The 26,502-nt window shown below is 38.4% G+C and overlaps 1 protein-coding gene across 26 annotated transcripts in view; it reads left to right on the plus strand.

Annotated features, from left to right (window-relative positions):
* The window catches only part of LOC117627875, a 53,899-nt gene extending 30,026 nt beyond the window's left edge, over window positions 1–23,873 (plus strand). Inside the window, exons 1-15 of one of the 26 annotated variants that reach the window (XR_004585852.1) lie at window positions 4,748–5,286; window positions 5,680–5,731; window positions 5,842–5,938; window positions 6,031–6,137; window positions 6,291–6,369; window positions 6,519–6,596; window positions 7,335–7,394; window positions 20,094–21,293; window positions 21,393–21,484; window positions 21,589–21,696; window positions 21,791–22,306; window positions 22,443–22,536; window positions 22,821–22,952; window positions 23,080–23,171; window positions 23,290–23,311. Coding sequence is in view for 2 of the 26 variants with exons in the window: in XM_034360185.1 (XP_034216076.1) it covers window positions 23,080–23,171; window positions 23,290–23,360 (163 nt within the window). In the remaining 24 variants the exon portion in view is untranslated. Of the gene's footprint in view, window positions 1–4,747; window positions 5,287–5,679; window positions 5,732–5,841; window positions 5,939–6,030; window positions 6,138–6,235; window positions 6,370–6,518; window positions 6,597–7,319; window positions 7,395–8,302; window positions 8,391–9,100; window positions 9,267–20,093; window positions 21,294–21,392; window positions 21,485–21,588; window positions 21,697–21,790; window positions 22,307–22,386; window positions 22,537–22,820; window positions 22,953–23,079; window positions 23,172–23,289; window positions 23,397–23,511 lie in introns of those variants that run through there. The other 25 variants (XR_004585858.1, XR_004585848.1, XR_004585843.1 and 22 more) reach the window with 25 other exon arrangements.
* Window positions 23,874–26,502: the final 2,629 nt, after the last annotated feature.

Genomic DNA, 26,502 nt, shown 5'->3' on the forward strand with positions numbered 1-26,502 from the left:
GGCAAATCTCTTCACTAAATCATTGCCAAAATGTACATTCCAAAAGTTAGTGCATGGCATCGGATTACGACAACTCTGCAAGCAATCAAGTTGGAGCATGCAAAATCAGGGGCAGCGTTCAAGAGTCCTCTAACATAGGACATATGCACGTTGTACTCTTTTTCCTTCGACTAGGGTTTTTTTCCCACTGAGTTTTTCCTAGCAAGGTTTTAACGAGGCAACATGAGTGCATTACCCTTATTTCCCAAATAAAGTTGTACTCTTTTTCCTTCGCTTAGGTTTTTTCCCACTGGGTTTTTCCAAGCAAGGTTTTAATGAGGCAACCAATCTAGGGACATGTGGTCTCCAAGGGGGAGTGTTGTAAAGTATAAAGTAGTGGAGCCCATTTACTATTTGTTTGTAGACTTTGGTGCATGATTGTATTGTAGATTCACGGGTGTGTGTTGTAGATTCACGGGTGTTATCCACCATTTCCCTATAAAAGGCTTCTCTCTATGCAAAGAGAGACCATGATCTGAGAAGAAGAGAATAGAAGGAAGAAAGAAGAAAATAGAGTGAGCGTCAGAGAGAAGAGAAAGAGTGGAGTCTATCTGAGGAGAAATTATGTCAGTGTAAACACCACAAAGAGAAATATAATTCCACTCACAATATTACAGTGGTACTTCTCATTCTCTTATTATTCTAGTTTTATAACAGTATAAAAAGGATAAAATGGGTTGTGAATATCTTCTTACCATTTGGGCCGGTAAAAATATTGGTAGCTGGTAATTTCCAGACAGCCTGAGACGGGTGAAAATTGCAGGGGACAGGAGAAAAATGTTACGCTAATTATTGAACTCCCATGCAAACTCGGGGGCTCTATCAACGATGATAGATCTTCACCTTCCCATCGCTTTCCCACTTCACCACTCCCTTACCGATAGATCTTCGATCAGGTAAACCCGCCACGTCATGGAAGCAGCTCTCTTATGTTGTTAGTTTCCTATTTGAGAAAATGCATGTAAGATTATGATGATGGGTCTCTACACACGACGGTAGAGATAGAATTATTGTTACCGGAGATGAGGACTAGAGGTATAATAGGGGCGTTGTTGAAATCTTTTGGTCCAAGTGAGCATGACACTCGCCTTGTTCGTAAAGGAAGAAGGTTGGGTCGATTTGTCAGACACAAATTCTGGATCTAGGGTGTTTCTCTTTGCAGCAATCTTTTTGATTTACTTGCTACTCTTTGGCCTCAACATGCATTTTCCTGGTATGTTCAAAACTTGAACTTTCGTTTATTTTCTTATCTAATCATCTTGGTATTATAATGGGATATTTACAGATGTAGTTTATTACTCATTGCAGCTAAACTAGAAGGTAGTGGTCTAGTATCCGTATTTCAGCACGGCAAGAAATTTTTGCCATTTCATGTTGTTGGAAGACCACCCAGATGCAAGCATTGTAAGTAGTGTAAGTGTGAAGTGTTATATTTTCAATGTTTCATATCACAACCCTTGAGTTTATTATTGATTTAGTGCTTATGCATATGAAGATGTGATGTCTTTTTCTTTCTTGTTCGTTGGATTGTACAAAGATACAAAATTTGCAAACCGGTTTATCCCTATGGCTCATCCCTTTTGCCCCCTCCCATATAATGATTTTCCAAATTTGCCTTGCGAGGTTGGGTTTTTGGAATAAGTTGAGTATCTTGTTGAACCTAAGGAAGTCATGAACTTCACACTGTTTTCACTAAAGTTCATTGACCAAGAGGGATTACCTTCCCTTAGTAATATATATGAACCTAGATTTGGAGGACATCAGACACTTGAGGAAAGAGAGCAATCTTTCTTTGCGAAGAATCAAACTCTACATTGTGGATTTATCAAAGGACCCCCTGGATTCTCAAGCACTGGATTTGATATAGATGCGAAGGACAAGGCATACAAGAACGAGTGTAAGATTGCAGTATCTTCTTGCATTTTTGGAAGCTCTGACTTTCTTAGGAGGCCTACAAGCAAAAAGGTTAATGAGCTAGTCTTTATTGAACGTATTTGTCTTCTCGTATCCATATAAAGCATATAATCAAATGTTTTTGGTTAAATAGTTATTTTTCCTCTTTCTGCTGGTTCTGTATGAAATGGGATGATGCTAAAAGAACTTGCCATCATCCTGATATTTTGTTTGGCTAATAAACATTGAAGTTAGTAATTAGACCCCTTTGTGTCGGACAAGAAAATTAATAGGTGTAGAGTTGAAGATGACGAACCAAGTCCTCAGAAGATGTAAAGTTTTCTTTCAGACAGCTCTTTTCATTAGTTTAATTTTACATAGAGGCAGTGTGACGACGAGGCATTAGAGGGCTTCTCATGAAGTATGGAGATAAAAAAGCAATTGAGTGAAGTTGTTATTCATGGAGAGCTTTGGTGCTATCTATGGTATGGCTACATATGAGTTTAAAGTATGATCTGATTAATGGCTGAGATACCTGCTGGGATGTCTTATTTTTCCGATGACCTACTTTTGTTCTCAATCATCATATTGATTGTAGATTGATAAAAAGCCTAACTCAGCGTACTTTCTTGCACAAGGAACAACTAGATTATTTTATAAGTTGATTCTTTTTTAGCAATTTGCATGCATTTGTTGGGCATTCTAATCATGTATTTTGAGTTTGTCGAGTTGCACGGGGTCCTGGCTGCATAATGCAGAACGTACAATTGAATGTTTTTTAGTGAGACAAATTATTAATTGAACTATTTCTCTTTGTTAAATATTTTCAGGACTGTGAGCGCAGAGCACTAGTAAAGCTATTCCGGCATAGGGAAGAGCCATCTCCTCCAGGACCTCCACCTGTTACTTGATCAGTAATTATTATTTGCAGTTATTCGGTAAGGTTAATTTGATGTTCAGTGTTTAGATTCCTAACACTTCCTGACTGGACATTAGTTTGGTAAAAAGCCTCTGGTTCTATTTACCGAATTCATCAAAGTTTATGAAAGACCTTATGCGGTTTATGCAGGGATGGAGACTGAAGTGCAAACCAAGCTAATGTCAGCTGCTTGTCTGGCGAGATTGAATGGGTTAAGTCGTTGTAGGCTTGTAGCTGCTGCTGAGCCTGAATGGCTGGTGGTTTTTGTTGTTGTTGCAACTTTCACCTGACCATATAGGACGCGGAGAGGAATTTAATTTAGCATTACAAAAATGATCCAAAGATCGGAAGGCCACAAGTCTCAAAAACTGGGAAAGGCAGACCAAGCAATGTTGTTGAGGACATTGGTAGGGAAGGGACTTATTTTCCTCTACTGTAATATTCAGTTCCATAGCCGACTTTCTGATTTTCCTGAAAGAAGGGTGGTTTAGAAACTAACAGGTTGTAATATTCGTTTGTATAGCCCTATACATTTCTAATGTAGAAGAATTTAGCTCACCTCCAACACACGAAGGGATGACAGCCATTCTGTACTTCGTAGAAATTCATTAATATGTGACATTCATCCAAATATCTATGAAAACTCATGTGGTTCTCATCTCAACTGCTTGCTAACATCAAACCTTTCAAACAACCAAAGTGAGTTAAAATCAAACCTTGCTCTTTATTGGTTGTTGTACGTACAATTTTTTATTACTCCTTTTATTTGTAGAATACATACAAGATAAGTTGGCAAAAAGGTTTCCTCAATTGAAAAGCTTTTTTTTTATAATTTTATAATTATTATTATTTATATAGTTATTGTTTATGTTTGTTAATGGCTCATGCCATCACTGTGAGTCGAGCCTATTGCAAATCACCACGTGGCTATGGATGGTTGCGTTAAACGTACACCGACCCGATCATACATAATGCCTCAGGTATCGATCAAAGGCCTCCTAGTCGAAACTTGACATAACAAAAGGTGAATCAGTGTTCGGGCATTCAGATACCGACCTGACCACTGTGGTGTCGTGTATGACCAGAGGCGCATTGATGACCAAATAGGCATGATCAGACCCCTGTCAAGTCAATCACTCCACTCGTTTGATAAACAGCCTGGCAATTAAGATAGATCAGTTAATGTACTTCCCATCCAAAACCAGGTGTCGCCTTACCCTTTGATTTCCGAGTGAGCAGGTTGGTGATGGAGAGGGATCATTTAATATGCCTCATATCCAAAGCCACATGTTCCTTTATTATACAACCCCTGTCAGAAAGTATGGTGATCAGAACAGGTCATTTAATGTAACCCAGTCCTACTAGGGGGAAGGAAGATAAATATCTTCCCTTTTAGATATCTATCTCTCCTCTTCCCTCTATAAATACCATTCACCTACATCAGGACGAAGGTAATAAATAATCCACCTTGCAAACCCTACATACATTTTTTCCATCTCAAAGCTACATCGGGGGTGGTTCAATTGGAAAAAACACCAGTTCGCGCCTACTCTGATAACTGTTCGAAGTGTGCATGTCTCCTCCAGAAAGCATGACGACCCGGAGACAAGGTATAGGCCCTGACCTTGATCCAGATTCAAGCTATACACTGTACGAGAAGGATACACGGTTTACAATGTTTTTTTTTTTTGTTTTTTTTTGTTTTGGTCGAATACAATGTTTGTTTGAATACTTAAAATGTAGTGAATAACTAAAAATTATATACATATACTAAAACTGAGTTCAGAATCACTGTTCCTAAGCTGTTCATTAGGAACAGTGAATTTATTATTATATATATACTAAAACTGATCCGAAGTCACTGTTCTACTGTTCATAGGCTGTAGCTTAGGAATAGTGAAGTGACGGTTTTGCCTCTGCTTAAGTGATGGTCTGCTTTCATAAGTTTAGGAATAGTGATGAGCAGTGAATTAGCCGTTTTACCCTCCAGCCCTGTTCTCTTCTCTTCGGGACTTCGTTGGAGTCGCTGAGACAAGGAAAACCATTGATCAGCCCCACACCCTTCCCCTTCATCGCAGCGCCGCCGCCCCCCCTCTCTCTCTCTCCGCCGCCGCCACCGTCATCATCACGAGCAGCGACTCTCTCCTACCATCTCCGATGGACGGTTCTGATGCCTCACCCGTTGGATCTCCCGATCGCGCCTCCTCTGAGATTCAACGACAGCTGTCCGACGATGACGTGATCAATCTTCTGGGACCGGCGGTCTCTCCGAGGATCTCAAACAAAAAATTATTAAGCAGGCAAGATATCTCTGTCTCTCTCTATTTGAGCATTTGGATAATGAACCCCAGGAGCTTAATATATGTTTGCATCTAAAAGGAAATATGATTTGGAACTGATGTTCTGAGCTAATCGACCAGTCTCTCAGCTGGAAGGTAAAGATGGTTGCTTCAATATAAGATCATTCAAACAAAAAATCTGATTTTACACTAAAAAATATGTAGAAACCTACTTACCGTCTGTTTGTTTGCTAAGAAAATGTCAGGAAAAAAACAAAAAATTTCATCTTTTTAAACATTTTACTGTTGTTTTGTGGGTAGGAGTTCACTAATTATGCTTTTAAGAGCGTTTGAGGTCACCCACTTAATGACATTAGTACTTTTTATTGAAATCACTTGGGTTTCTATGGAAACTCAAGGACATAAGGGCAAAAGTTAGTCTTTGTTCTATAATTATGTTGGATTGAAAATTTGGTGCCTTTGTTCTTTTTTGCATGTGCTTGGAATTACAACGAAAATTTCCTTTCATTCTTTTTTTTGTTGTTGAAGGGTCTGAGCATGAGGACAAAGGTGATTTTGCAATCTCACCAAAGCATTTCAAGTAAAAACCATATCCTCGAATTGCTCTTTTAGTGTGATGGTTTATCATCTAATTGGGTTCTATGTTTGAGCTTATGGATTGGTTCATGGTGGATTTGAATTGGCACTCAGAGTTGCTTGGGTGAAGTTGATGACTGTGTGCATTGCAGTACTACAACAACAAAACAGCGCAATTACATCTATCCGTGGACTTTGAAATAGAAACAAGGTTTACATATTTTAATCTCCTCCACTGTATTTCAATTTCTTTCCCTTTTGTTAATTTTGATTGTATTTCTCCCCTGTGATGGGATTGAACAGGCTTTTGAATTGGTAATGGGAGGTGACTGTTTGTGCTTGAACAAAGGCTTGCCATTGCCCTTGCTGCTGTTGTGGGACAGAGCCAGCGTATGTGTACAGAAGTTACGGTATACATTGTTCTCTCTCCTTCTCTATAATTTCAGTATTTTTTTTTCTTTAATAGAATTTCGTCAAATATTTTTGCTCTGGATTTTTTGTGTTGAAGAAATTTACAATAAAGGTGTTCTATGATGTTCTGTGTTCGTAAATATCTTTCGTAGAACAACACAGAATGTTGACTGACTTTGAAGGTGCTACAAGAAAAACGAAGTAGGGTTCCGCATTTGGTCTAGCAAAGAGGTTTGTCAATCGTTCTCTCATCCTCAATTTTTTTCTTTCAATAAGTCGTTTAAATCTCAGCCTTAAATTCACTGTTTTTTATTTCTGTTAAATTTAATGAGAATTTCTGTTACAGAATTGTGAATTATGCATTTTTTTTTTCATGTAAGGGTACTGGGATGCTTGGGGGTTCTTTTTATTCTCAGTTCCACTGCATATTATAACTTAGATGGGTCTGCTTTAAGAAGGTTGGTTTTATTCTTGAATTATACCCATTTGGTTTTAGACGTAGTTTATTTAGTTAAATATATGGCTACTGGTGAAATGGATTAGCCAAATATTGCATATGTAATCTGCATACAAATTCCTAGCATTTTTGTAAACAGTCAGTTTAAGTGGAGGATTGTTGTATGAAATTTGGTAAACAAATATCTAGAAATTAGCTTAACAGTTTCTTAGGTTTCATTTAATTTGGTATTTGTTTTTGTGTGATATATTTCTCTTAGGGCGTGTCAAATGGTAAAGCTGCAAGTAAACCATCCATTACATGACATAATGCAATAGACTTATTCCAAAACATAAGTCTATTATTTTGATTGAGTGTTTCAGTGCTCATATTCAAGTCATTTTTAAACTCTAAATCCCTAATTGATGATAAGGCCTAATATTTTTAATTAGTTGAAATTTTATAATGAGTAATTGGATGAATGTTGATGATTTTGTTTGTGGATAATGATTATTTGATTGGATTAATATTGATGATTTTGTGTGTGGATAATGATTTATTGGATGAGGTGACTATATATGATTATTTGATTTGTTGGAATTTAGGGTTCATGATTTGTTGATTAAATTTTGTGATGGACTTCTTTTCCTCTCTCTGTTTGTTCATTTGACTTAATTAAATTTGTTTCTTAAAAAAACTGATTTGTTGATTAATTGATATGACTGTTTGGTTTGATTAATTCAAGTGTATGGCTGAAAAGGTTCGGAGCTGCATTTGGAGCCTCATTTATTTGGCTTGCGGGCTTGATTTACTTCCCCAGGTTTTCATTCTCTTCCTTCTCAATCTCTGATTTTAATCTATTGGTGTGGAAAAGCTCATATTCAAGTAATTTTTAAACTCTAAATCCCTAATTGATGATAATGCCTAATATTTTTAGTTAGCTGAAATTTTTATAATGAGTTATTAGTTGAATGTTGATGATTTTATTTGTGGATAATGCTTTATTGGATTGGATGAATATTGATGATTATAATGATTTGTTGGATTATATGACTATATATGATTTGTTGGAATTTAGGGTTTATGATTTGTTTGATTAAATTTTGTGATAGACTTTTTCTTAAAACTTAATAATCTGTTTATCCATGATGTGTACATAACGTAGTAGCATATTTAAATTTCTTAAGGGGTGTTTTGAATCAAGTGCTTCCTTCTGTTCTTCAAGAAGACATCTATCTTGGTAAACTAAATTGAGTTTGAGCTTATGGGGTTAAATATTTTGCCATATTTTTGTTGCACTGTTTCTTTTCTTATTCTTATACGCAGGGATGATTTGTATCTTTTCTCTTTTCAGTTTCAAACAGATTTACAGTAGTTTTCTCTTGCCGAAATTTTGTGAAATATATGTATATGGAGCCTAGATTAAGAAATAGCGGTAATGCATTATGTAGCCTTTTTCATGAAATTCTGTATGTTTTCTGCTTTGTGTTAGTTTCGCATTATTGTAATTCAATTTATATTTTATTAGATGGGATGATGGGTTTGTATGGTTTTAAAATTCTCAACTGGATCACTGAAACTCCCACTAAAATTAGCAGATTCTCAGTTTAGGTCCCTTTTTTTTTTTCCCTGACTCTTTTGCCGTGTCTTCTTGGAATGTAAATTCATGCAATTGGTTTAAATTAAAAAAAAAAACTTAAAAATCTTATGAATTGTTATTTGATATAGATTGACTATTTGTCAGAAACAAAGAAACAAACAAAGATAGATGGAGGCCTTCTTACATTAAAGAACTTCTGTTATTTATGGAATCCCTGTAAGTTTCTTCTCCTTCATTATTAGTGAATACATGTGTTTACATATTGCTATGATACTCTTTCTTTACTTAGGATCTGTGGATACTATGATATTTGTAAATTTTTTTTGTTTCAATTGATTTGTTGTAGGAAAGTAATTAGGTTTCGACTTTAATTTTCTTTTTTCTTTCATCTACCTTTTCTCTTTGTTTTACTGCTTCCCTTCTTTTCTATCATGGTTGGTCTGGAAAAACATTGGTATTGCTTTTTCTGCATTAAGACTCCCATCTATTCTTTTTGCTGTTTTTTTATTTATAAAATGTTCCAATTTCATTCCCAATGATTAAATTGGTGCATACCTCAATAGCAAACACTATACTTCATTGAAGTGATTATTTTATAATAGAGAGGCAATGTCGAGAACAATGTATAAAAGCCACCTAAACTCATCAACACCCTTTGATTTGATTCTATTAAAACTCGGATATTTTGGCTTAATTCTTTTATACATTTTTAATAAATTGTCACAATTGTTGTAAGTTTGTTATCAATTGATTAAATAGACTGAGGTTATAGTTTTGTCGATTAATAGAATGCTTAATGTACCTAAGTTGTTGTGTTGTCCTTTTGGACTTTTTAATTTCATTTTGTGATAATAGTTATTGTCTTCACTTAAAATTTTCCATTTATCTACGCTAACACCTACCATTTTTCAAATTTGTACCAACAGAGTTAAAACCCCTGGAGAGAGGACAAGAAAGAACATAAGCCACCTTTACCGCAGAGCTAACAAGAGAAAGACCCCCTTCTAACAGACATCAATAATACCATTCTTCTTACTATCGTACACATTTCACACGGTTTTAAATCCGCAGCATCGTGCAGGCACCATTGCTAGTATATACTAAAACTGAGTTCAGAATCACTGTTCCTAAGCTGTTCATTAGGAACAGTGAATTTAAGGTTTTGCCCCCTACTTATGTTCTTTGTTCTTTTTTGTCCTATTCAGCACAGTAAAATTACCGTATTGCCCTTCCCTAATTTTTTTTACCTTCTTGCCCTTCCCCTTCGGTTCTCTTCCGTTCCCAAATGTTCGTTCTCTCAGAGAACGCACCATTTCCAATCGAAAAATGTTCCTTCAATCTCTCAGCTACACCACCAAATCCCAAAAGACGTGTGCCTCCAAGCTCCTGGAAAATCCACCCAAAGTAGACATGAGGGCCATGGCTCCAGCCACAGCAAACCCAGTCATCACTCCCACAAACACAAACCCAGCAAAAAACAGCAGAGGGGATCAACAGAAGCGGTGAGCTCAAAACCAGAAGCGTCACTGATGCCAAGAAGCTGAAACCCATCAAGAACACAAGCGACCCTCCAATTTCCAAGCCTCCCATGGCTGCCAAGACCACCTTGGTGTTTTGGGATTTCGTTTGGTCTTGATCTCATCAGTTTTTGATCATCTTCATCTAATCAGTTTTCGATCATCTCACCCTGCTTCGAACTCGCCGCCTCCTCCTTCGAACTCGCCGCCGCCTCCTCCTTCGAACTCGCCGCCGCCTCCTTCCCCCATTCCAAAATCTCAATCCCGTGCGCTTTCAATCCTTGCTGTGAAATCGGGGTCAAGAACTGAGGTATGGTTTCTGAAACTCACTAAGTTTTTCGTTTTGACTGCATCCCACACCTGCAGAATATTGAAAAATCATAACTGACATTGAACTTGAACCTGCACAATCACTTCAGAATTAGTTAAGTCAGATCAAACCTCAATGACCCTATCCTCCCCACACGTGACAACACACGAGCCTCCATCTGAAAACAAGAGGACAACCACAGCAATACTTAAGTCAATTTACCCCCATAGGAGTATATCTGCACGATGTGCTTAGAGTATGCTACACCTGCAGTAGAAACCTGATTGATCATAACCAGCTTAAGATTGATTTCCTATTTCTTGATAATACTTTGTTGTGATGAACTAGCAGGTGTCTACTTCACAATATGAGAATAAAATTAAATAGACACTAAACAAACAAGGACACCTATGCTTACCTAAAAGTGTCCCATCAGGGCTCCACATCATGCGGTTGATTGATGCTGTATAGTCACTGGCCAAAGATGAACTAGCAGGTATTTGTTTTTGTTTTCCAGGATTTTTGTTTTGTTTTAGTAGTGGACTAACGAAGTTCAAGCATCTCATATAAAAACACTGCGCATAAAAACATATTTGGACAGTGGGGACTAGAAAATCATGAACTGCAATTTTTTCGATTTTTTCATTTTTTTTCTTGCTTTTTCTCCTCTTCTTTCTTAACCATGTCTCCTTTTGATGTTTTGTAGGTGGTGTGTTGCTGCTTTAGATAAAGCTGTTTGGTGGTTGTTTTGGTTCTCTTAAGCTAGAGGTGCGTTTCTACGTTGAAATTCCAGCTGTAAATAAAGCCAAGTAATTCTTATGTAGTTTGAACCAATGACAAGCTGTTTCATGTGTGATCTGTGCTTAGATACATATTAATCTTTTTGACTTTTAACTTTTAGTTTATGGAAGATATGATGTGTTTGGAGGAGTTGTTGATAAGAGTGATAATAACATGATATTGCTTTTGATTATATATTAATGCCTTTTCGTGTGGCTTTTTGAAAAGTTTTGTTTTTTTGAGGGACCTTTTTTAACATGAAAAAGGACATGGAGTTGTTATAAACTGCCTTTGGTTTCATTTGATTGATGTTTTGGGTTGATTTTCAGACATATATGTTTAGTACAAACTGCCTTTGGTTTTAAAACCCACAGCATTATGCGGGCACCTTTTGCTAGTATGTCCATAAAAGCAAAAGAGCCTCAAATAAAGTTACAACTAGGATTTAGGATTTAGCAGCTTCGAGTTTGAGGACACTAAGAAGGACATCTCACTTGAAGTTTTGAAGTTGTCAGCCGTGCCATTTGTCTGAAATAATCCTCCGAAGCGAACCATAGCATCATCTGAAGACCATCTCCTCCAGGTCGCCATCTCTTCCGAGGTATTCTTCCACATCCCTCGATACCCATTTGACTGCTTTTTCATATAATTTGTTTCTTGAAAAACTCTTTTCTTTAAAAAGATTATTTTTTTGCTTATTTGAAGAATTTAGGGCTTCCCTCTTTTCTGTTGAAATCTGTATAGGGTTCTTGATCTGTATGCACTATTTCTTTTGTAAGTTGAGATCTGTATGGGTTCTTGATCTGTATGCACTCTCTGTTTTATCTGTTTCTTGATTACAAAAATCCTCCACAAGCCAATTCGTCCTGTACCATCAGGAACATTTCGCTCTGCATTGTTCATCCCCAAACATTACAAAACAAATATTTTTCTTGGAAATAGTCACTGATCTGTCTGTATCAAACGAGGATACATTATCATCGATGAAAAGAAAGAAATTAAAGCTTGCAACATAGTCTAATGTCCATATAAATATTCCAACTTCAGGTATTCCTCAGGAAGTATAGTTTTCCATATTGTAGAAAATAGTTATGCTTATTATCAATCTACAATCAACATAATGATTGAGAACAAAGTCAGGCCATGGGAACATTAAGACATCATCTAGGCAACCTTCAACATCCCAGCAGGTATATGACCCATTAATCAGATTATACTATAAACTCAACCAGTCATACCATAAAGACCACCAAAGCTGCCAATGAGCAAAATTTCATTTCTAATCTTTTATTTATTTATTTATTTATTATCTCTATACTTCATGAGAAGCCCTTTAATGCCTCTTCACACTGCCTTTCTGTAAAATTAAACTATTGAAAAGTGCTAATAGTCTGAAAAAAGAAAAAACTCTACATGTTCTGACCTTGTTTTTTCATATGCTTTATAAGACTAAGAGACAAATAAGTTCAATAAGGACTAGCGCATTAACCTTTTTGCTTGTAGGCCTCCTTAGAAAGTCAGAGGTTCCAAAAATGCAAGAATATAGTACAATATTATAGTCGTTTACAAGTGGGAAGCATTCCAGAAACTGTTTGCATGCGGGAGTTTAGAGTGATGGGAGAAAGTGAGGGTGAGAGAGCGAGGGAAACAGAAAGAGGGGGTAGGAAACATAATGAGGGAGAGGTGAGTAAGAGACATATGCCAAGGTTCTTCAACATTGAATCAAAGGAGTTCCGAATTAAGATAGATGATCTATCGTATGGAGGGTCCATCCTAATCACTGAGAAGGTTAAAGATCGTCTTTTCCACGTTTCCTTAGAACTTAGCTGCGTAGAGTGGTTAATCAAAGAATTGCAGTTAATCCTGGATGACAAGGTACAGAATGTCTTCAGAAGGTACAGGGGGGACTCTTACCAAGTGTGGTTAGAAAAGGGTCATAACTGGAAAGGATACTATCTGAGACTGACCAAGTGCGTACACGGATTCTTGAAGTCTGTGGTGATACCCCAGGGTAAGAACGATAGCGGGTGGATTCAGATCAAAGAGAATTTAGAAGGAATTCTAAAAGGGAAAAACAGAACGAGTAGACACGGGTTCACAGAAGAAGATGGCAACTCAGCTGTGAGTGTCAGAGACAGAGTAATGGGCAAGACTTACAAAGAGGTGGTACAGAGTGAGGGGGGTTTACAAGAGCAGGAAAAAGGGTATGGCAGTACAGATGATATGACAAACTGGAGTTGGGTGGTGGTTTGTGAAAGGTTAGTACTGCACCAGTCCTGGGAGGGTATCCGGAAGGCGATGGAGGGCCGGTTGGATAAAAACGTTAATTTATTCCCTTATCAAATTAATAGGGCTTTCTTCTCCTGCGACAGCAAATCAGAGGCGATGAACGTATGTAGCAGTGGAAAACTGGCGGTGGCGGGACAAACGGATGTTTTGCTGTACAGTTGGGAACAAGGACTGAAAAATTATATCCCCAAAATCGTTAGCTACGGTGGCTGGATTGGAATTAAAGGGCTTCCTATGCACTGGTGGAGCAAGGAGTTCTTCCAGCGCATAGGCTTGGAATGTGGGGGACTGCTTCAGGTGGACCAGCGGACCGAAAACTACAAGTACCTGTTCGAAGCAAGAATTAAAACCAGAAAAAATTTCATTGGGTTTTTACCGGAAATCTTGACCCTTACAGAAGGAACAGAATGTTATCAAGTGAAAATCAGACCAATTTCTCCGGCAATCCGGCCCACCACATCTCGGCATGACCAGCCTTGGATCTCTGCAAATGGGACTGTTCAGGCAATAGCTGGAGGCGAAATTCTGTCAAATCAAAGACTGTGGAGGATTGTTGAAAAGCCCCAGGCGGACTGGGCTCGAAGCAATATTAATGAGTTTGATTGGCTCGAGAAGGAAAATCGGAGTTGTTTCAGCGGAACTACGCAGAACCAGAAGTTCCAAGGTGATGGGACTTCTATCAGGGCGGCAGAGAATTTAATTCTCCCTCCTCTTATGTCGGCACTATCTGATAAGGCTACATGTGATAATGCTTTGACGATGGGCCCAATTATTGGCGAGCCCACTTCGAAACCTTCAGGCCAGTTTAACCCATTTGGTGGTTGTTTCTCTGAGCCCATTCCTTTCGGAAATATTAGGTCTTTTAGTGGGCCGAGTCTTATTTGTGGGTTAGAAAAAAATAAGATTTCTGAACCCCAGTCAAAGAGTGAGGGTACGGCAACTAAGTTGAAGCCAAAAACCAAGTTTCTCTCCAGATTCGGCCGAGCAAACGGTGATGGAAGTAGGGGCTTTAGAAAAGGTTTATCTCACTTCAACGATCGAATTTCTAGTGCAGGCCCTCCGATGCTGGTCTGTTCCCTCCCCCCATCGTCGATCGCTGATAGAGAGGATGATGATTCCAGTTCGTCAATCTGTCCGGAATCTGTGGATTCAAAGGCCAAAGTTCTATCGTCGGAATCTGATTTCGAAGACGAATCTTCTTCGAACGAGAAAACGAAATATACTGATGCTTTTGCTAATGAAGAGGGGATTCTTCACGAGATTTTTGCTTCTCCCGATGACCCTGGTGGTGTTAATGGGTATGTGGATGGCTGTTTTCCTACCAATATCCAGCCAGATGTGCAGACGGGGCTAGAAGTTGACGACGTTGCAACTTTTGTCCTAGACACCACTCCAGAAGTAATATATTATTCGAGAAAAAGAAGAAATCGTCGAGGTTATGGACGCAATGACGGTTTACCTAAATCTTTGATGCACAAAATGGACATATCTTTGGTGCCCCTAAAGAAGAACTTGGCTCACAGAAGACATGGTAAACCTTGTAATTCCAATGGTGACACGGGTTCGATGGGCCCTGGAAATGGTAATGAGAAGAAAAGGGATTTTTCCTCTCATTAATGAAGATAATCAGTTGGAATATTCGAGGTCTGGGAAGTAGAAGGAAAAGATTACTGGTCAAAGAGCAACTACGGAGACTCAAACCAGACATAGTAATTTTGTTGGAAACTAAAAAGGAGATTGTGGACAGACAATTGGTCACAGGGGTCTGGGGGTCAAGATTCAAGGAGTGGGTCTTCTCGCCCTCTTTGGGAAGATCTGGTGGCATTGCAGTTTTGTGGAATTCCCAATCTGTTTCGGTAATCGATTCTATGGTTGGCGATTTTTCTGTTTCTATTAGAATTGTAGAGAATATTGGGACGGATTGGTGGCTGTCCGGGATATATGGCCCGTGCAGACAGAGGGAAAGAATTAGTTTCTGGGAAGAATTGGCTGATTTGTATGGGTATTGTGGTGATAAGTGGTGTCTTGGAGGGGACTTTAACGTGGTCCGCTTTTCAGCTGAAAAGTCGAACGAAGGAAGAGTGACTAAAAGCATGAGAGATTTTAATGATTTTATCCAAGAAACAAATTTACGGGATCCCAATCTCCTAAACGCTTCTTTCACTTGGTCTAATCTAAGAGAAAATGCAGTTTGTAGAAGACTGGACAGATTTCTGGTGTCGGGCAGCTGGGAAGATCATTTCCCTCATTATCGCCACAAAGCTTTGCCGCGAATTACCTCTGACCATTGCCCTATTGAGCTGGATACCTCTAGGGTAAAGTGGGGTCCTTCTCCATTCCGGTTTGAAAATATGTGGCTGAAGCACCCGGATTTTAAGAGGAAGATAAAGCTGTGGTGGGATGAGGACCAGACTCCGGGATGGGAGGGATACAAATTCATGTCGAGGTTAAAAATGCTAAAATCGAAATTGAAAGTATGGAGCAAGGAGGAATTCGGGGATGTAGAGCGGGACTTACGGGAGGCAGAAGCTAGATTGCTGGTTTTGGATCAACGTGAAGGAACTGAAGGTTTGGATCACCTTTTGAGGTCTGAGAGAGATAATCTTATTCTAAAGATTGGCGATTTGGCCCAGAAGGAGGAAGTCAAATGGCGCCAAAGAGGAAAGGTAAAATGGGCAAGAGAAGGTGATGGGAATACCAAATTCTTTCACAGAGTGGCAAATGGAGCTAGGAAAATAAATTACATAGATAAATTAGAAGTGGAGGATTTGGGAGTTATAGAAGTAGACGCTAACATTGAAAGGAAGGTGATTAGATTCTTTAAAGGGTTATATAGCAGCAATAAAAATGCAGGCTGGGGAGTTGAAGGCCCAAATTGGTGTCCCATTAGCCAAATGGAGGCTGATTGGCTCGAACGTCCTTTTGAATTGGAGGAAGTTCAGAAAGCAGTTTTTGATTGTGGCAAGGACAAATCCCCGGGACCAGATGGTTTCTCCATGAGTTTTTTCCAATCTTGCTGGGAGGTTGTCAAGGGAGACCTCATGAAGGTTATGCAAGATTTTTTTCAAAGTGGAATCGTTAATGGGGTTACAAATGAAACTTTCATTTGCCTCATTCCTAAAAAGGCGAATTCCGTGAAGGTTACTGATTTCAGACCGATTAGTCTTGTTACGAGCCTTTATAAAGTGATATCCAAGGTCTTGGCTTCAAGATTGAGGGAGGTTCTTGGAAATACTATATCCCAATCTCAGGGAGCCTTTGTCCAAAAGAGACAGATTCTAGATGCTGTGTTAGTTGCAAATGAAGTTGTTGAGGAAGTCAGAAAACAGAATAGAAAAGGGCTGGTTTTCAAAATTGACTTCGAGAAAGCATATGACCATGTAGAGTGGAATTTTGTAGATGATGTGCTGGCTAGGAAAGGCTTTGGTGTCAAATGGAGAGGCTGGATATTCGGCTGCTTGGAATCTGCCAACTTTTCCATTATGATTAATGGAAAACCAAGAGGAAAGTTTAGAGCCTCTAGGGGATTAAGACAAGGGGACCCGTTATCTCCATTCCTATTTACCTTGGTTAGCGATGTTTTAAGCAGAATAATAGAAAGGGCTCAAGATGTTAACCTAGTTCATGGAATTGTTTCTGGTCATGATCAAGTTGAAGTTTCTCCCCTCCAATTTGCAGATGATACCATTTTCTTTTTGGATGGCAAGGAAGAGTATTGGTTAAATCTGTTGCAGATGTTGAAGTTGTTCTGCGATGTGTCTGGAATGAAGATTAATAAGGCTAAAAGTTGCATTCTGGGGATCAATTTTAGCATTGAGGCTCTGAATAACATGGCGGGCAGTTGGGGATGCGAGGTTGGCTGCTGGCCTATGGTTTACTTGGGTCTGCCTCTCGGGGGAAACCCAAGAGCTCTTAATTTCTGGAATCCAGTTTTGGATAAGGTGGAGAAAAGACTTCAAAAATGGAAGAGGGCTTGCTTATCCAAAGGCGGAAGGTTAACGCTAATCCAAGCGGTTTTGAGCAGCATTCCTTCTTACTATATGTCATTGTTTAAGATGCCTATTGGTGTGACAGTCAAAGTTGAACAACTTATGCGTAACTTTTTATGGGAGGGTGTAGAAGAAGGGAAGAACTGTCACCTGGTCAGGTGGGTTAGGGTGACTAAATCCAAAGAGGAGGGTGGTCTTGGTATTGGTTCTTTAAGAGAAAGAAATGAAGCTCTCAGAGCTAAATGGTTGTGGAGATTTCCACTTGAAACCAATTCGCTATGGCATAGGATCATTAAGAGCAAGTACGGATTAGACTCAAATGGGTGGGATACTAAACAGATAGACAAGGTGTCTTGCAGGAATCCTTGGCGAGAAATTTCAAAAGGGTATAATTCTTTTCTTCAATGCTGCAGATTTTCTGTTGGAAATGGGGAGAAAATTAGATTTTGGGAGGATTTTTGGCTGAAAGAAGGGATTCTAAAAGATCTGTTTCCTAGACTCTATTCCTTGTCTAGGAGAAAAAATCAATGTATAGCCTGGTTTGCTAACAATCATGAGATGCCTCTCAATTGGGATTTTGATTTCAGAAGGAATTTGTCTGAGGCTGAAATTGCTGAAGTGGTATTACTTTTGGATATATTGGGGAACGTGAGATTATTCGGTTCTAGACCGGATCGGAGATCTTGGGAGATTGAGGAGCAGGGTTCGTTTTCCTGCAAGTCTTTCAGGTCTTTTCTTATCTCTACCACTAGTGTTGTCTTTCCCCCCTACAGATCAATCTGGAAGGCAAAGACTCCACCGAAAATTCAATTTTTTGTGTGGCTGGCAGCAAATGGTAGGATTAATACTTGTGATTGCATCCAAAGGAGGCAACCAAAGATGTGCTTATCCCCCTCTTGGTGTGTTCTTTGCAAAGAGAATGCAGAAAACATTGATCATTTGTTCATTCACTGTTCGTATTCCCTAAAGTTATGGTGGAGGATGCTGGATGCCCTCGGAGCGGAGTGGGTGATTCCTAAAGGGTGTTTTGAGCTCCTTAGTATCAATCTGAGGATTTCGGGGAAGGGGAAGAAAGCTGGAATCCTTCGTGATTGTCTAATTCATGCTATTTTCTGGAATATCTGGATGGAGCGAAATCGAAGAATTTTTCAGGGTCATTCAGGAGTAAGGGTTGAGGAATTATGGGATAGAATTAAATTTTGGGCATCCCTTTGGGCTTCGGTTTCGGGGCAGTTCAAGGACTATCACTACTCTACCATCATGAGAGATATGATGGCAGTCTTAAGATGATTTTACTAAGGCTTTGTGTTTGTTCTGTTTTTTATACAGTTTGTTTTCATTCTTAGTAGGTCAGACTCTTGTTTTTGGTCTTCTTGTTTGTTCGAGGTCTTTTCCTCTTGCTTATCAATACAATGTTTCTATTCAAAAAAAAAAATATTATAGTCGTTTACGTATGCTTATCTTTCACATCTAAATCCAATCCGAGCTTGAGAATCCTGTGGGTCCTTTGATAAATCCACATTGTAGAGTTTTATTTTTAGCACAGAAGGATTGCTCTCTTTCCTCAAGTGTCTGGTGTCCTCCAAATCTAGGTCTTAACACTGTTTTCTATAAAGCGAAGAGGCAGCTAGGGCTCATGAACAGTTATCCTGTGTACTTTCATAGGTTGTGTAAATCAAGTCTGCATCATCTTCTATACATTGGAATCGCATGTGGTAATTATTCATAGGTGATGGTTATTTTTCCCAAGTGTTCGGTAGCAATCTCCCTCACAAAAGCTAATATTAGAATGGCTTCTTCCATCATTTCACCAAATCCAATCAATCGAACACGTTTAACGCTTGTCAAACACCGTCCAACATTATATTTTGGGGGATTCCAATTTCTTGCCCTTTCGAACATCTTCCCTATCTACCAATTCGAGATCAAATCTCTGTAAATTAGGAAGGTGTGCGAGCAAGTATGGCATAAACAACCAACCAGAAGAATTTGCAAAAAAAAGTGACTAAAAATTAAATTGCATCTTCATAAGCTACAGCTTGATAGAGGACAAGAAGTGTACCTTGCTGTTGGAAGCCTCTATGAAGTTGAAATCGATGTCCCACAACTAGATGTTCTTGAAATAGAAGAATCGGTTTTTGGGAAGTTTAAGATTGGAAACTTCAAGCATCTCCGAGAAGTAAGGCTTCAAAGTGGCTTCTACGAAGCGAAGAGGCAACTAGGAGAAGTGGGAGAACTTCTTGTTCTTTTGCAAGAAATATTTTCTACGATTTAATACAAAATAGAAACTAAATCATACCTTGAAAGCACCATCTCCGACAACCAAGCAGCTAGTAGATATTGACGCTGTGTTAATCGTAGAAAATATTTCACGCAAAAGAACGAGAAGTTCTCCCAATTCTCCTAGTTGCCTCTTCGCTTCGTAGAAGCCACTTTGAAGCTTTACTTCTCGGAGTTGCTTGAAGTTTCCAATCTTAAACTTCGCAAAAACCGATTCTTCTATTTCAAGAACATCTAGTTGTGGGGCATCGATTTCAACTTCATAGAGGCTTCCAGTAGCAAGGTACACTTCTTGTCCTCTATCAAGCTGTAGCTTATGTAGATGCAGTTTAATTTTTAGTCACTTTTTTTTGCCGATTCTTCTGGTTGGTTGTTCATGTCATACTTGCTCGCACACCTTCCTAATTTACAGAGATTTGATCTCGAATTGGTAGATAGGGAAGATGTTCGAAAGGGCAAGAAATTGGAATCCCCCAAAATATAATGTGGGACGGTGTTTGACAAGCGTTAAAACGTGTTCGATTGATTGGATTTGGTGAAATGATGGAAGAAGCCAGTCTAATATTAGCTTTTGTGAGGGAGACTGCTACCGAAGAACACTTTGGAAAAATAACCATTACCTATGAATAATTACCACATGCGATTCTAATGTATAGAAGATGATGCAGACTTGATTTACACGGCCTAAGAAAGTACACAAGGAGAACTGATCATGAGGAAACACAAATCTATATTGATTGTACCAGTATTTCAGGCAAATGGCACGGCTGACAACTCTCACATCATTGAGGTGGTACGGCCTGTTGGAGCATAATAAGAGTCTAAACCGCCCGTTTTCTAGGGATGAGGTTGAAGGTGCCTTGAATCAAATGTTCCCTACCAAATCGCCATGAGTATATGGCATGCCTGCTTTGTTTTATTAGAAGTACTGGGATATAGTGGCTTTCTGTGTAAATATTCTGAATGAGGGAGCAACCACACGCTCTTGACTCTCATCTCGAAGGTGCACAGGCCAACGAAGGTTACTGAGTTTCGACCAATCAATTTATGCCCAGTGCTATATAAAATTATATCTAAATCTTTGGTGAACAGATTGAAGCTGATCATGCTTTTTATTATTTCCGAATATCAGAGTGCCTTTGTTCCTGGAAGGATTATCACTGATAAAATTATAGCGGCTTTTGAGAGTATCCATGCTATTAAACAGCGGGGTGGAAGTAAGCTGGAGAAGATGATCCTCAAGCTTGATATGTCAAAAGCGTATGACCGGGTAGAATGAGATTTTTTAGAAGCTCTGTTCAGCAGATTGGGTTTTAATGCCAGATGGGTTAACATGATTATGGATTGTATTTCTACGGCTTCTTATTCAATTTAGGTGAATGGAGAAGCTACGGGTATGATTGTGCCAACAAGGGGTTTGCGCCAGGGAGATCCACTGTCCCCTTACTTGTTCCTAATTTGTGCTGAAGGGGTTTCTGTGGTGTAGGGAGCTCCCATTCTCTCCCATTTATTTTTTGTTGATGACAGTTTACTTTTCTATAATGTGCATTTATCTGGAGTGTCCAATTTGCTTCAGATTCTCAGTGTGTACAAACAGGCATCTGGTCAAATGATTAATTTCGACAAGTCCGCTGCCTGTTTTAGTCTCAAGACTGATCCTATCACAAAGCAACTAATCTCGGACATGCTTGGGGTTAGAATTGTGGCTTGCCATGCGAGATATCTGGGGCTACCTACAGTTACCCAACGAAACAAATATATGATGTTCAGCCATGTTCGCGACACGTTGTTGCAGAAATTATCTACTTGGAATTCAAAATTGTTGTCAACAGCAGGTAAAGAGGTATTAATCAAAGCAGTGGGGCAAGCGCTACCTACTTATACAAAATTGTTGTCGTCTTACGTTTGCCTTTTCAAGGGCAGAGTAAAGCCCAAAGGCGATTTACAAGAAAAGGTTATCACTTTTCATCTTCAACTAACTCTCAGTTGACTCAAACAAAACAACTCTGATAAAAAAGGACAAAAGTAAACAATTTTTTGGTGAAATTCGCAGGAAACTGGAGTGCAGTGGCAGATTTTGAAGCGATGGGAGGTGCCCTGGGAATGGCAAACAGTGTCCTTAACATCACTTGCTTGTGGACTGAGGTGGGTTCTTAGTATTTAATCTGCCAATGCTCATTTAATCATGTTTAATACTGGATTGGTATTTCACAATTCAGAAGAATAAGATTAATTTTTTTCCCAAGCAGTTTTATTTTGACAGGATTGGTAGAGACAGCAGCTGTACCGTATTTAGGACTTCGAGTTCAAGATTTGAGTATAGATGAAAAGGCAGAGATACTGTTTCTTGATCGAGGGTATGTATTATCACATTGTAATTCTACTTGTAATGCTGTGTGTTGGATTGAGAATTTTATGAGGGTCTAATGGGTTCAGTTATTGTTTTGCTAGTATTACAACTGCAGCTGTACTTGCAGTTCTGTATACTGTTGCCAACACTTTCCAACCGCTGCCTCAAGACGTTTATCGCTGTGGTACTGATTTTTCCAACTCCTTTTTTACTTTATAGTAAGACAACAAAGACACAAACACACACACACACACGCACACAGAGGTGAGAAAGGGTTCCTGTTATCCCATTTTCTTGTAGTTGTCTCAATGAGATAACACTTTCAGTCTACAGAAGGGGTGGCTTTTGTGGGCGGGGATTGGTCTTGCTTGTGCAATAGCTGCCATCGCAGTGACAGAGGCTGCTGCGTCCTTGTTCAGGGGGGAGAGCCCAGAGAGAGAGTTCGTACCCTATGATTTCTCTCTCGTTATAAAGTGCAGCGGACACAAATTCTATGATTCTTCAGGATCAATTCCACCATGTAAGGAATCATATATGTGATTTTTATTAATTTTTACTTGGTTTCAGAAGGACGCTCTAGTTAGCTTGCTTCCACTGATTGGATCTTCAAGTGTCAGGTACTTTACAGGGTCTTTTCATTTTTGTGCGTGTTCTGGGAATTATAGTATTCATAGGCTTAGGTGTTGAAACTTTTCAGCACTAAGACTTGAGGATGCAGCAAGTTGATTCAGCTGTTGTTAATCTTCATTGCAGCACTGCTTGCTTGTTGGGCATCACTGGAGTTTTGGCTCCAATTCGTGAGGAAACTGTATTTCGGGGTTTTTTTTATGGTCTCCATGACTGAGTGGTAATTTTCCATGTTTTCCCTTTTATAGAGTTGCATAATATGCCTACAATGATTGATTATTTCTCTCTACATTTCTCTAAACATGCATGGTAGCTCCCCTAAACTTCCCTACAATTATTTCGGAAGTTTTCTCAATAATTTCTGTCCATAGATTTTGTTATCAATTTTCAGAAGTTTAAACTAGTGTGTGTTGGAAAGTAGAGGCTGGATTAACTAGTAATCTGCCATCCAGGCGATACTGTTTGGTTCACTCCTAAAATTGCTTTGCTTAATTAATTAGCCAGATTTCACAAAATTCTACAAACAAGAGTGAAGCCTGAAGAAGTGTACATGCTGAGAAATATATGGTAGAAGAAACTGCTTTTGTGGCACTGATGTAGTAAAAATTGCAGAATCATCCAAATATTTGATATAAGGTTTGTTGAGTTGGCTAAGGATGGGATTAAAATTCCTTGGTTTTAGCTAGTTTTAGTATAGTTAGTTATGTTATTGCTGTCAACTGTTCATTCCTGGGTATCTATCCCTGACAAGTTCTTTTTGCAGGGTACCTACACCAGTTGCTATTGGAATAGGTGCAGCTGTATTTGCACTTGCACATCTCACTCTGGGAGAGTTTCCCCAGCTGTTTGTGCTAGGTAACATGGTTACTTTAAAAAATTTAAAAACAAAATTCTACATCACCTTCAACATACATTAATGTGGTTTAGATATCCCCGAGCACAATTTATCTCATGTACTGTATGATCTATGTAGGCTCTGCTCTGGGATTGTCATACGCTCAAACTCGCAACCTTTTAACCCCCATCATAATACATGCTCTCTGAAACTCAGGAGTGATATTGCTTCTGACGTTCCTTCAGGTAAACATGATGATTTCCGAGTATTGAAGTTATGACCCTGTATAATCTTTCTCAACAATGATTTGTTTTCAATGTGGATTACTAAAACCGATCCTGCTTGTTGTTTGTGTGACAGCTACAAGGGTACGTTGTTTGTGTGCTGCAGACAAACTGATAGGAGTAGGAGTTTATTTTTCATTGATGATACAGTGCATTTTCTAAGGGGTCCATAAAAGTTACAAGCATCTGTAAGGCCTGCAAGGATTACTTAAAAGTTGCCATAGTTTAGAATAACTTTTTTCTCTGGTTTTTAGTTTCTTGGTGGTGGTTACCCATATCCCAGAGTCATGAGTTTGTATTAGAGACCTTGAACCTACTTTCGTCTCTAACAATGGAGACACAGAACGGAATGGGTGGGTGGGTCATTGATTTGTGTATTGTGAATTGAAGACGATAGTGAAGGGTTCAATATTATCCTATTTTTTGTTTTTTGTTGCATTCTTGGACTCTCGACAATATAATACTAAACTTATGAACATTAGGGTTAGAATGGCTGAAAAGCATAAGCAGCCGAGTATCTTTTAATTGGCCTATGAGTTGTTGACTAAGTTTCAACGAAGTACAACAAATTAAATAGAAATTGCAGAGGCCTGGTTTCATATACACGTTTGAAATAAAGAACAAAAAAGTATATATAATTAATTCGTGGTGAAGTAAAATAACTCTAAAGAAATTATGCAATTATGACATTAATTTAAATGTTCATTTTGTTTTATGATATGAGAGTTTAAACTTGAGACTTCTGATATGCAAGTTAAGGTAATTCCGTTTAAAAAATGACCTTAATTCACATGGTAAGTGGACATTGTAATTATTAGATGAATAATAATTTATTATGAAGATTGGGCAGCCGAGTAATTGGTTTGAAGAGTGTGGTTGGTAAAATTCATGATCCTTTGGTCCTTGGAGTTGGCCCTTTTGCAATTTACATGGCAGAGAGAGTTGTGAGTGAAATTGAAAAAGGAGACGGGGGGTAATAATGTTCACATAGAAAGAGGTGAATTATGTATAGTATAGAATATAGATGCTTGGGGTTGAAGAGTTTGACCCTTTTTTTAAATAAAACTTTGGTTGCACGCTTGGGGAAGCAAATTCTAGGTCAATCAACAGACAAAAAGGGTTCCAACCGAGGGTTAGATTTTGGGAGTTTCACTGACTTTTTAGTCCCAAAGTTTACCATTTGACTCTCAGTGAACCCTCCAACCATTAAAATACTTGCTATCCAACCCCTGGACATTGTTAGCAAAATCAAAAGTATAATAATAGTATGACAATTTGGACTTGAAGCTAATTATATCACATAAATAATTATGAAGAAGGTACTTTCATTGTTCTTGAAACCTATTACTTTGGTTTTGGTTTACCAAAAGCAATGAATTGAGGAATCCCACGCCCACACTTGGTTTTCCAAAGTCTACAAAATCAGAGAAATTTTAACTTACTTGCACATCTTAAATGACCAAAACACCCCATTGAATGAATAATTTACAGTAAACAAGTAGGGTTAAGTGTCAAATTCACTAATACCATGACTTATTTCCTTTTTCCCTTTCTTAATTATAAAGTTTTAGTGAAAGCTATAAACAAACAAACTTTTAACTTTACAAGCAAAACAATAAAGCAGAGAGTCAAAACCTCCACAAACACCAGCACCGCACAGAAAATTAGAAAGGAAAAAAACTGAGAGGAACACGGGCGCACTGTTGTATAAACACCAGTAAATCACTGAGGACTAGCTTTTCCTACTTCAGCCTGAAACAATTATAATTAATTTGAAAGTTCCACTTAACATGAGTGTACACTGATTAATTAACTGATTAATTAATGTTTGAGAGAGTGTTATAATTTTTTAAGCCTCTGACTGAAAGATACATGTGTAATATTTGTGAAGTATAACTTCTATTCAGAGCAGTGGTCCATTAGCTAGATTTGGAGGGGATTTAACTTTAACCATATTGATTAGCCTGCAGATTATGAGTGATTATGACACTAAAATAATTACAACTGTTCAACCTGACAAAGTCAGTGGAATAGAAGCTCTGGGAATGGAATAGAAACGGGATTTTCGGATTCTGAGGACCTAATATCACTTATAATAATTATTATTATAAATTATAATAATGGGATCCTAATAAGTCCTCTCATAGAAACCCAATTCTAAAAATATTGTTTTTGAGAGCCTTTGGTGTTGGAAGTTGGTTCAGGTCCACGTTTCCAAAAACCAATTCAAACAACCTCATATTTAAATAAATACTAGTACTTAGCTTGGAAACTTTGATTTGTCTTCATTTGCAATGGATAGACCAAAACTTCGATTATAAATATATAATATTTGGGAGAAATAATGAATCAAAAATGTGTTCATAATCCCTATACTATAAGCTGGTGACATATACAGGGGGTGGTTCCTTGAGATTCCACAACTTGGATTAATAAAACAAACCCTAAATTGGGTTCATTTAAGGGTCTTCTCTAGTGGAAAATCTATTTTCTTTTTCTTGACTTGAGCTTTAATTTTCTTGGTAGTTGTGATATTAATTTGATGGCTTTGATTTTAAGAGCTTCATTGTATTAATATCTATGTGAGTGTGTGCGAAGAAGTACACAAGTAGCCAACGCGATCCTCGCAAGACACACGCTCATTTTAAGTCACCAGAAAAGGTGGCTGATCCTTCGGAGGCAGACCCCTCCTCAGGAAGCATATATTTTGCCTACAAATTAAGTCCAACCTCACCGCCAACTTAATTGGTTGCTTTCACTCCACCTCTTCACTTGTGTGCCTTCTTCTCCTTCTTCTTCTTCTTCTCTCTCTCTCTCTCTCTCTCTCTCTGTGTTTATGTATGTTCATGTTTTCTAGCTATATCTAGGGTTTGCTTGTTACTACAGTTTCAGGCTTTTCTTTCAGGTGTTATATGTATAAAAGAGCACTGTAATTGATATTAACATTAATTTATTCAGCTTCTCCTTGCTGAGTACAGCTCTTACTAAAAGTGATTAAAGTTTCATCTATATCTAGTAACTTTAAATAGTTTGGAGAAAGAGAGAAGAATACTAGTACGTTTAAGGT

The sequence above is a fragment of the Prunus dulcis genome, chromosome 1 (genome assembly GCF_902201215.1).
Source record: "Prunus dulcis chromosome 1, ALMONDv2, whole genome shotgun sequence".
Lineage (NCBI taxonomy): Eukaryota > Viridiplantae > Streptophyta > Magnoliopsida > Rosales > Rosaceae > Prunus > Prunus dulcis.